The sequence below is a fragment of the Labeo rohita genome, chromosome 12, assembly GCF_022985175.1.
Source record: "Labeo rohita strain BAU-BD-2019 chromosome 12, IGBB_LRoh.1.0, whole genome shotgun sequence".
Lineage (NCBI taxonomy): Eukaryota > Metazoa > Chordata > Actinopteri > Cypriniformes > Cyprinidae > Labeo > Labeo rohita.
In genome coordinates this window covers 9,262,115-9,273,229 of record NC_066880.1, presented here as the reverse complement: position 1 = coordinate 9,273,229, position 11,115 = coordinate 9,262,115, and the positions used below count along the sequence as shown (strand labels likewise).

At 35.5% G+C, this 11,115-nt stretch overlaps 2 protein-coding genes across 9 annotated transcripts in view; both read right to left on the bottom strand.

Moving 5' to 3' along the window:
- The window catches only part of tdrkh (tudor and KH domain containing), a 12,130-nt gene extending 10,900 nt beyond the window's left edge, over positions 1–1,230 (bottom strand). For 2 of the 4 annotated variants that reach the window (XM_051124861.1, XM_051124862.1), the window contains exon 1: positions 1,095–1,212. The gene's annotated coding sequence lies outside the window, so the exon portion shown is untranslated. Of the gene's footprint in view, positions 1–1,094 lie in introns of all 4 variants that reach the window. The other 2 variants (XM_051124863.1, XM_051124864.1) reach the window with 2 other exon arrangements.
- A 1,750-nt stretch (positions 1,231–2,980) lies between these two features.
- Positions 2,981–11,115, bottom strand: part of tmem94 (transmembrane protein 94) — a 29,396-nt gene continuing 21,261 nt past the window's right edge. For all 5 annotated transcript variants that reach the window (XM_051124411.1, XM_051124409.1, XM_051124410.1 and 2 more), the window contains 11 exons: positions 9,968–10,067; positions 9,686–9,794; positions 9,128–9,317; positions 8,023–8,100; positions 7,851–7,936; positions 7,675–7,756; positions 7,404–7,567; positions 7,227–7,318; positions 6,223–6,316; positions 5,954–6,124; positions 2,981–5,758 (listed from right to left, as the gene is read on the bottom strand). In XM_051124411.1, coding sequence (XP_050980368.1) covers positions 5,686–5,758; positions 5,954–6,124; positions 6,223–6,316; positions 7,227–7,318; positions 7,404–7,567; positions 7,675–7,756; positions 7,851–7,936; positions 8,023–8,100; positions 9,128–9,317; positions 9,686–9,794; positions 9,968–10,067 — 1,239 coding nt within the window. In that variant the 3' untranslated portion in view covers positions 2,981–5,685. The remainder of the gene's footprint in view (positions 5,759–5,953; positions 6,125–6,222; positions 6,317–7,226; positions 7,319–7,403; positions 7,568–7,674; positions 7,757–7,850; positions 7,937–8,022; positions 8,101–9,127; positions 9,318–9,685; positions 9,795–9,967; positions 10,068–11,115) is intronic.

Here is an 11,115-nt window from a genome sequence, read left to right as displayed (position 1 = left end):
CTATTTGAATATATTTTAAAATGTAATTCAGCATCATTACTCCAGACTTCACGTCACATGATACCTCAGAAATCATTTTAATATGCTGATTTGCCGTTTAAGAAACATTTATTATTATTATTAATAGAAATAAGTTACATTTTATTTATATATATATATATATATATATATATATATATATATATGTGTGTGTATTTATTTATTTATTTTTTCAATAGAAAACAGTTATTTTAAATAGTAAAAATATTTCAACATTTTACTGTTCTTGCTGTTCTTTGGATCAAAAAAAACAGGCTTGGTGAGCCAGAGTTTTTTTTTTTTTTTTTTTTTAAAAAAAAAAAAAACATTAAAAATCTGCTCACAAAAACAAAGAACAACCAAAAGTGTTGATATAGCCATATTAAAGATAACATTTTAAAAGCTTATTGCTCTACCTGCTGTTATAATTTACAGATGTAACTTTTTGTCAAGTGGTTTTCAAAATAAGCATTTTAAAACCTAATATCTGCTTAACCGGATTATCTAGGAGCAAATATGTAAATCTCAGATTTGGGTGGAGTCAGTAGGGTCACCACCCAAAGATTTAGGCCAAACCAGACTTTGTTTGCATGTGAGTCTGTTTCAATTTACTGCATTCTCTCTGCAAACCGGCAAGATTTTAGCATGTGCAAAAATAAACAAGACGGCTTTCAAGTGCATCGGTAACATCCACCTTTGCTGTTTTTTCCTTTGGCTCAGTAACCAGTAGTTTGCGTCACTGCATTGTTATCATATATAAACACATTAAAACAGGACCTGTTGTGCATTAAGATCATGCATGTGAATTCGCGTGTGCGATTGTTAAAGCAGCGTCTGTTAGTGCGTGATGGATGTCATGTCACACAGGGTGCGGTGCATTTTCAGCCTTTTAAACAATCTATCCCACGTTTTAAAGCCCTAACTGTTTTAAAAGCTAGGTCTGACACAGGTTTGTTTGGCTGGGTCATGCCTTTGCAACATATCGTTTGGGTTATTAAACGGCATCTTCCTCGGACGCCTAATGCACAAACACCAGAACCAGTAAAACACTAAAACAGAAATTCCGATATATTTACCTCTAAAACGGTATAAAATGTGAAGAAACCCTCGTAGCGAGTCCTTCAAATGATCTTATGACACCCTTCAGCGTGCTGCTGATCCACCGGTGCTGCCGTGCTTCATTCTGTAGTACGCAGTACGCACAGTTAACCTTTCAACAATGATTGGCCGACAACCCGCTCGTCAACCACCGGATCCAATCACAGCCTCTGATATTGTGGCACCTCTTGGGGTGGGGACAACGCCCCCTGTTGGACGATTATAGCACGTGTAATAATTCCCTACAACCTTGATGGTTGAATGAGGAATAAATAAGTTGTAAAAAGTAAATAAAAAATAAACTTTAAAATGGTAAAAGTCTGATTATTGGAAGAGTTCATGCAATTCCTGTACATTTTTTCAGTCAATATTTCATCACAAACTGCTTTTCCAGTTTTTACAGTACAGAATGTTAAATATAAAGTATCTGAAATATAATAAAGCATTTTAGTTTGCCCATCCCTTACGAAAATTAACCATGGTTTTATTCCTGTGTAAAAGTAGCCATGTTTTTGGCATAATGATTACCATTGACTGACTACAAATATCATGGGTAGCGTAGCAAAACCATGGTTAATTTGTGGTTACCGTGGTTATAGTAACTGTTTTTTTTGTTTGTTTGTATTAAACCATGATTAATTTTTGTAAGGGATATCTGGAAGAAGCATAATTATGGATTAATGTGGACTTGTATTTTGGCCAGAAGCAAGTATCCACCAGTGTTGCCAAGTCCGCGGTTTTCCCGCGGAATTGGGCTACTTTAACACTGTTGCCGCGGGTTGAAACGACCTAAATAACGTAACATTTAGACCCTGGAACGCTAATTTTACCCGGGAAATCCCGCTAAAAAAACGTGTATTTTACCCTCCAGAACACGATTTTTACCGGGTGACCCCCCCACCCCCCCCCCCCCCCCACTTTTGCGCTAATTTTGAATAGCAATTAGGCAGGTTTTGTTGTGATAACCTGGCAACCCTCACCTTTTTTTTCCTGTAAGAATTTGTAAATTTTTGGGTCTGGCTTCTGGTCTATTTTTAGCTGTACAAAACAGCTCGTTTTTGCTGCTTGATATCTTAAATTCATGTCTTACCGTGTTATTTTAATGATTATCTTAATTACAAACACTGGTTGTAGTCCAAACAGTTTTATTGTTTACTGCATGTTGTTATTCTTCCCTATAGCGGCTAATGAACCGGAAGTCTCGCCCATATGCTTACTTCAACATTTAAAAATCAAGTGGATAGTGTTAAAAGGCCTTAATATTGGATTTGTTTATTGCAAACATGCAGCTTTTCACTTCACAATGCATTCAGTGATTAACTGGAGTTGTGTGGATTACTTAAGAATTATTGTGATGTTTTTATCAGCTGTTTGAACTCCCATTTTTACAGCACCCACTCACTCCAGAGGATCCACTGGTATGAAATCTGATCAAATGGATCAACAAATTCAACTTCGACACCCGTGGGTGAGAATATTTTAAGTAAATTATATTTGTTGTGTGAACTATTGCAGTATGTAAAATTGCAGATGTTAAATGACATGATCCGGACAGCTGAATATCACAATATCATAAGAGACTTTCTTAATGAAAGAGCACGCTTTTGTTTTGAAATAAACATATTTATTAACATAACATTGGTTCACAAATAATCTCTGGGGAAGGGGAGAAATCAACGTTAAAGACATCTTAAAAAAATACAAACTGTACAACATTTATAAATCTTATGAACATTCATAAATAGCAAATATCTGTATATTGGGTCAGTCAGTGTAGGTTGTAGCCCAGGCCTGTATTTTGCAGAGAGGTTCAGTACGACCCCTTAAAAGGGCCTGATTCACGCTCCTGGTTTAGTAAAGATACTGATTTTCTGACTGATGGAAAAACATCAGCAACATTTTGAATCCATGCATGACTGAGTCAACATATTTAATATTCAGCAGATGAGTAAATCAAGAAAAACCTTGCATTCTTATGGCCTTTACCATGCATGCATCAGGAAATAAGGGAAGAGAGAAAATATCAGAAATAATTACTAAAATTACTGTACAAAAAAAAACAAAAAAAAAACGCTGCTCACTCATATCCCAAAATATTTTTTTCTGTTACTACATAACAGAAGATCAGTGCTTGCTTATTAAACAAACTTCCCACTATATTGATATGCTATTTTACAATTTTCAATTGTACAATTTGTTAATTCAGCACCTATTTAAAAATGAACCACTTTTCAATTTGTCCGATATGTCAAAATTAGAGTGGCTCAGTTGTGGTGCTGAACGCAAACATCAAACCACAGCTACACTTATGTAATGGGGCAGTATAACCTCTGAACACATCATAAGACCTGCTTTCCTGTTGAATGAGCAGGAAAAGTAGAAGAAAGCATGTAACATGCATTGCAAAAATGCACTACGGACATGAATGAACATTCAGTGCCTATGACAATCTCTAGATGCATTATAGAAAAGGCTGTTTAGGTTGCAATCATCTGCTGTTAAGATCTACAGACGCAATCATTTCAAAATAAATATCAACATTAGATTAGAGGTTACAGTGTGTATTTGTGATTTAACTTAAACAGAACAGTGAGACAGGAACGAAAAGGCAGGAAATGAATAAATTAAGACATCTTGCAGTTCATTACGTAGAAAAGGAGAAAGACTGTGGCTCATCGGAAAGACAGGTACTTTAGAAAATACTAACTGGGTTTTTGAGTATAGGTTCTTGAGGTCCTGTGATTCCTGTACACATTAATCATTTATGAAAACTACCACTTTATACAGGTCTAGCAGCAACTTAAAGGGACAGTTCACCTAAAAATTTTAGTCAAATAAATAAAAAAAAGAAAATTTAAGTATTCACCCTCATGTTGTTCCAAACCTGAATGACTTTCCCTGGATACAAACGACTAACACATTCTACCAAATATCTCCTTTTATGTTGTGCAGATGAAAAAGTCAAACAGTTTTGGATCAACATGAGGATGTGTAAATGAAGACAATTTTCATTTTTGGGTGGACTATCGCTTTAAATGTGACAAGTCCAGGGTAAGTCAGAGGTTTCAGGCTATAAGTTATTGAAAAAAAAAATGCTGGTAATTTGGAAATTAGCTGGTCAATGTCAGAAAATACACTTGCATGTATTTTTAAATAAGCACATCTGGTGACACTGTAATTGAGCCCCTTATACTCCATAGCTGCAGCCCAACTGGATAAATTAAAATAATAATAAAACCTATTAAAATCATGACCTTGCCTAGAATTATATTAGCAATCAGCTAGAGGTAGAACAGAATAAAAGTTCAATATCCCTCTTTAACAGTAAACACTGAATTCTCTGGATGGGGGTGAAAAAATAATTACAAAAAATACAAATTTAAATAAGCCCAACCCATCCAGAGTTAGATATATATTCATTACAGAACATCAGAAATAATTATGTTGAAAAAATGTGCGGTGAGAAACCAGGCAAGTGTTGTCTTGCATGCAAATGTAGGCAAAAAAAATAAATAAATTCAGTGCATTCTGGCAAACAGTCACATGTTTTAAAAATGTCTCTGACAGAATGAGAACAATTCAAGTTGGAACATTCTTCCTTCAACTGGAAAGCTATTGCTTTGCCTGGTTAAAAAGTCTTTGTGTTTTGACTGAACTTCAGAACTTTACAGTAAAAATAGAGTTTAGAAGACTAAAAAAAAGATTCCAGCTACTCATGCATTTCATCTGATATTTGATTTGTAAGAGAAAAAAAAAAAAACTTAAAAGGCTGACTGATTCTAGGCAAGCTAGTAAATGAGTCTGCAGTCTCACACTGACTGGATTTGATTTTGGAAGCTAAGCTTCTCAGCTAAGTTGCTCTAGCTGATATATTCTAGAAATAAAATCACTTGTACATCATGATCACAAAAGAAACAATGAAATATTTCCCCTCTAAATATGAGGTATGTTGAGGCGATGACATTCACATTATAACCTGTTAAAACAGGCTTCAACAAGCTCTTATACGACATACTAAATGAACTGCACGAAACCTCTCAGCAGTGTGAAAAAGAGCCACACGGCTAAAATACAAACACAGAAACTACAGCTAAAGCTCATCTCATGAGCGGTCAAATGTCTCACATGTGAAACAAAGGAAATCAATAAAATTTCACAACATCTAATAAAAAAAGCTAAAAAGTAAGAAGAAAAATCATGCTAATTTAGCCCTCCTTTGTACATTTTGGTATATGTTCTCTACATCGTGCATTACAGTTTCAGGTTTTGAGGGGGATAAAGGAATGGCCTCATTAAAAAAAAAACAATCCCTCTATTAAATAACCCTGTCCAAACCAAAGCAGCATGCAGATGAATGAAATCTTTACTTTGAGTAAAGCCTAAATCAAAGATCTCACTGATAAAAACGCAGCCCTCAGTGGCCTTCACGGGAGAAACAGAGTTCCGCCCATTGGAGGTGTTGCAGGAAGCGCTCTGTTGGGGGGAATCCAAAGAATTCTTCAACTTCTCCAGCACTGAAATGAACATGACGCTGATGGGTACGACCATGCCGTCCTATACAGACGCAGGTCAGAATGGAGAGTTCATTCCCAGCTTAGTCTCAAACTGAAGCTTCTGCCTCTTCTGGTAACGCACTCGTACCCTAAAATCAAAGCCATCATTTCATAAGCTGTGAGTTATGATTAATGGGCTATGTAGGTACAAAAAAAATGTTTAAAATGTATTTTATTCCTGTGATGGCAAAGCTGAATTTTCAGCAACCATTAAAGGAGATGTTCACTGCCAGAACATGTACAGATAATGTACATGACAAATGACAAAATTGTGAATTACCTACCTGATTTCATGCAGTTTTACTGCTTCATTGATTAGCACCACAAGTACGATGGACAGAGAGACCAACAGCCAGACCAAGAGGGGAATGTGATGTAGCGTGAAGACGATTTCTGTATTCCTATCCTGCCACAACTGATAATCTATCACAGCCTGCACCACCTGTCCCAACAATCTGCAAGAAAAACCATTGACAAAGTGGACTTAAATGATCCTAGGCAAGTGAAAATAGTTCTTTGATAATAAAATAACCATTTTTTATATTAAACTTACACCACAGGCACTGTGAGACACCACCATGTGTTACTGAACGGGTTCCTCCTCCACAGGGGTTGTGAACGATGTACATAGCTCAGAGAAATGACCACTGAAAGAAAGCAAGATGATAATATAACATAACATAACAATATAAAATAATACACTACCAGTCAAACGTTTTTGAACAGTAAGATTTTTATTGTTTTTTTAAAGAAGTCTCATCTGCTCACCGAGTCTACATTTATTTGACTGAAAGTACAGCAAGAACGGCAAAAATGTGAAATATTTTTACCATTTAAAATAACTGTTTTGTTGTGAATATATATTAAAATGTAATTTATTCCTGTGATCTTAAAGCTGATTTTTTTAGCATTATTACTCCAGTCACATGATCCTTCAGAAATCATTCTAATTTTCTGATTTGCTAAACAAGAAACATTTATTATTATTATTATTATTATTATGATGTTGAAAACAGCCGAGTAGAATTTTTTCAAGTTTCTTTGATGAATAGAAAGTTCAGAAGAACAGCATTTATCTGAAAATAGAAATCTTCTGTATCTTTAGTGTATAATGTTACAAAAGCTTTTTATTTCAGATAAATGCTGATCTTTGGATCTTTCTATTCATTAAAGAATCATGAAACTATTTACTGTTTTAAATACTGATAATAAATAATCATATTAATTAGCATATCAGCGTATCATGTGACACTGAAGACTGATGCTGAAAATTTAGCTTGATCACAGGAATAAACTACATTTTAAAACATTCAAATAGAAAACAATTTTAAATAGTAAAAATATTTCAAAATTTTACTGTTTTGCTGTACTTTGGATCAATTAAATGCACGCTTGGTGAGCAGAAGAGACTTTAAAAACATTAAAAATTTTACTGTTCAAAAACTTTTTTTTGACTGGTAGTGTATATAACATAACTACAACTGGATCATGTTTTTTCACTAGATAAACCCTTTAGAGTAAGGACTCAAATGAGACAACATATTTTATTAAAGTCACCTGTGTGCAAAGCCAGAAACCCTGCCATGATCTTCTGAATCAAAAGCAGGCCATTGGACAATTCACCAAACCACTGCGGGCCATCCTGGGAGCTATATACATCAATCATTGATTAGCACTCATAACTAATTCACAGCATCTAAACACAGAGAAAATGACATTCAATTGTTTGTGTACCTGGATGTGAGTATGTGAGTGCAGGTGATGGAGCTGTTATCAGTTCTTGTGAGGTTAGCTGCTCTAAAACACATTTCCTGTAGAGAAAACCCGAAGCCGACTAAGTATGCTAACATCGTCAGACCAAACTTCAACAGGAACCAGCCCAGGAAGTAGTGCTGGGTCTGTGGGTGGGAGTCAAAAATAACACAAATACACATATGAGTTATGTCAAGTGTGTTTAAATAGTTTGCAGCTTAAATCGCGTGCATTGTGTGGTCTCATGACTGACCTTGCGTGGTATGGAGTCCAGATTCTTTCCAGTCGCAACTGTCATTACTGAACTGTCAGGAGGTTTTCCCAGGAAGGACACGCTGTGAATGTCAATATATTTTTTTATATATAGAGGTCGCCGATATGACACAGTGACCTACTTTTAGTAAAATGCAACATGTGGGCACCTATTACCTTAGCAGTGGGTAACAAAAGCAGGAAAGCCACAGTATGTCTGTGATATTCATGGGAGGAGGCAACTGAATAAGGCAGGCCAGGAACTACAAAACCAAAACAATATGAATTATGAATGAATTCTGTATATTTCATTTCCTGTAAATAACATGCAGGTCTGTTTTTTTCTCACCTGAATGATGACCAGTGTCAGCTGACACTGCAGTAGGAAGAGGAAGCACTTGCGAATGCCATAGGTGGTGTGTCTCGCCTAAAGATGCATAAACAGACAACACTTAGATTCAACATTTTTTTTGGTTTTATGAGACATAGTCAAAACTGATAGGAAATTATGATGTCAGAATGGAATTGGGAATAGTTGCAAGCAAGATTCGAACCTGCATGACTTATATTCATAGACTTCATCATATTTCTTTTCGGTACACTGAACGTTTTTTGTATAAACTGTGGTGCGAAGGTTAGCAGACGTGCTTTTGATACATTGAGCTGTGGTGCTCATGTGGGTGATTTAGGTTTGAGTCTGGTCTGTAAAATACATGATTCTATTCTCATTCCCCTAATAATTTCATGACTATTTATTATATGTGACCCTGGACCACAAAACCATTCTTACGTAGCACAGTATTTGTAGCAACAGCCAAAAATACATTATATGGGTGAAAATTACCAATTTTATATTTTATGTATTTTTTTTTATATTTTTACCAATTAGGATATTAAGTAAAGATCATGTTCCATGAAGATATTTTGTAAATTTACTTTTTTTCCCCCCCACAATTTTTTTCATTTTGGTTGGAAACATTTGTAAAAGTATGAAATTAATACTTTCATTCAGCAAGAATACATTCAATTTCTAAAAAATTACAGTATAGACATTTACACTGTTACAAAAGATCTCTATTTTAAATAAATGCCGTTCTTAGGCTTCCTATTTAAAAAAAAATATTGAGAAAAAAAAGTATCACCGTTTCCACAGAAATATTACACAGAGACTTCAGACATTAAAGACACAGGTAATACATTTAAATACATTTTAAAACATTAAAATAGAAAACAGTTGTTTGAAACTAAGAATATTTCACAATATTACTGTTTTTATTGCATTTTTGATCAAATAAATGGAGACTTTGAAACTTCTTTCAAAAACTGAATAGACCCAAAACCTTTGAATGGTAGTGTAAATAAATTCACTGCGTGAGCTTTTATCTTCTTGCTCCCATGTGATAAACAGCCTCAGCGTGCCAGAGAGCGTATGTGTATAGGAGAGCTCCCCATACCTGCTCTATGAGTTTGACCATGCTCACACTCTCGCCCTGATGGAAGGACATGGAGCAGGCGAGGCTGTTGAGACTAGCACTGAGCCCCATTGGAGACAGCTCATCACAGTCTCCATTCAGACCACAGCCCGCAGCGTACCCAAATGTCTCCCATGAGCACCGGGATGGGTACAGAGGATCCAAGGAGATACTAAAACACAAAGAGACAGGGTTTCCAAATCCCCACAATCACTTTAAAGTTAAATGAGAACTCTAAAAAAAAAATAAATAAATAAAAAAAAAAATAAAAAAAAAACCTTAATTGCTTAGGCTGATGTACACTATATTTTATGATCTCACACATTTATCATTTAGACTCTCACACACATTTAGCATAACAGTAAAGTCATCAAAAGTATGAAATAATGGGAATTAAGCAGTGTCCAAAAACTCAAAAGTTATCTTTTTGGCTTCTTGAAAATAGGCATTCTTTAGATTGCAGCTTTGCATAATATTATAGGCCATATTTAATTATGGTATTATGGTGTATAGCGCAGCACAGTGACGTGTGTTACCCACCTGATGTCACTCTGCAGAAAAAGGCAGCTGTTACGGAAGTTTGCGGAGCTCCCCAAACAGCACGTCACCTCTCTGTTCTCCTGCATGATCTTCATCATTTCACACATTGCTGTGGAACACAAAATTGCACATAATCCATTAAATTCCTGATAGACAAAATCAAGCACCACCCCACATTTTCTCTCATTCGAGAAGCAGTTTAATTCGGATATACTGTATGAAAGAACAGCAGGTCACAAAGAATAAAAGCTGACTTTACAGATAGTGTTGAGGCTGACTCACTTTCAGGGGTGCAGTCTGTGAACAGGGGCACCAGTAGAGGCACATTGTCTATGTTCTTCAAATGAGGACGAACCTGATGAATGCCACGAGGCAGTTTGGCCTATAAAACAACAGAGAGGACAGAGCATTAATCAGTATTTCAGCAGCTTCAAAAGATATTTTAAAACTACCAAACTCATACTGCAAAGTTGGCACAGAAGTGCTTCTAAAATGGCATTTAAATGCATTTACACAGACTGTTTAATGCTGCTCAGAGGTGGCATAAAGGTGGCATTTACACAGCAATACATAGTGATACTAGGGTTAGGTCAGGTATGATTTAGTCTGGCTTTTCATGCATCAGCAAAGTATATACTTATACTTGCAGTTTAAATGCTTTTATGCCATCTCTGAGCAGCATTAAAGAGATAGTTAACCCAAAAATGAAAATTACCCCATGATTTACTCACTCACAAGCCATCTTAGATGTATACAGCTTTCTTCTTTCAGATGAATACAATCAGAGTTCTATTAAAAAATGTCCTGGGTCATTCACGCTTTATAATGACAGTGCATGGCTGTTGAGATTCTGATAGTCCAATAAAGTGCATCCATCCATCATAAATAGTACTCCACACAGCTCCAGTGGGTTAATAAAGGCCTTCTAAACCAAACTGATGCATTTGTATATAAAAAAATATATCCATATCTACAACTTTATAAACTGGAATCTCTAGCTTCTGCTAACTGTCATATGCACATTTACGAGAGAATGGCGTCCCTGCAAAAGAAAACCTCATCTTGGCTTATATCAAAATCTTCTGCCATTTTTCTTAACAAATCCTTGTTTTGTTCTAATTCGTGACTGTTGTTTTGTTTTGCCCTCTCTACTGCACTTCTGCATTTGTTGCTTCCACATTTGTTACTGCGTTCACCTACGGTTTATGAAGTTTTAAATATGAATATTTTTCTTACACAAATGCATTTATTTGCTTCAGAAGGCCTTTATTAACCCCCCGGAGTCTTTTTATGATGGATGGATGCATTTTATTAGACTTCAATTAATAAAGTAATTAAGTAATTTAAATCTTTGGGAAATATCTCCTTAAATAGCCTATGCAAATACACTAAATGCCACTTTAGAAGCGCTTCTGTGCCAAATTCGCAGT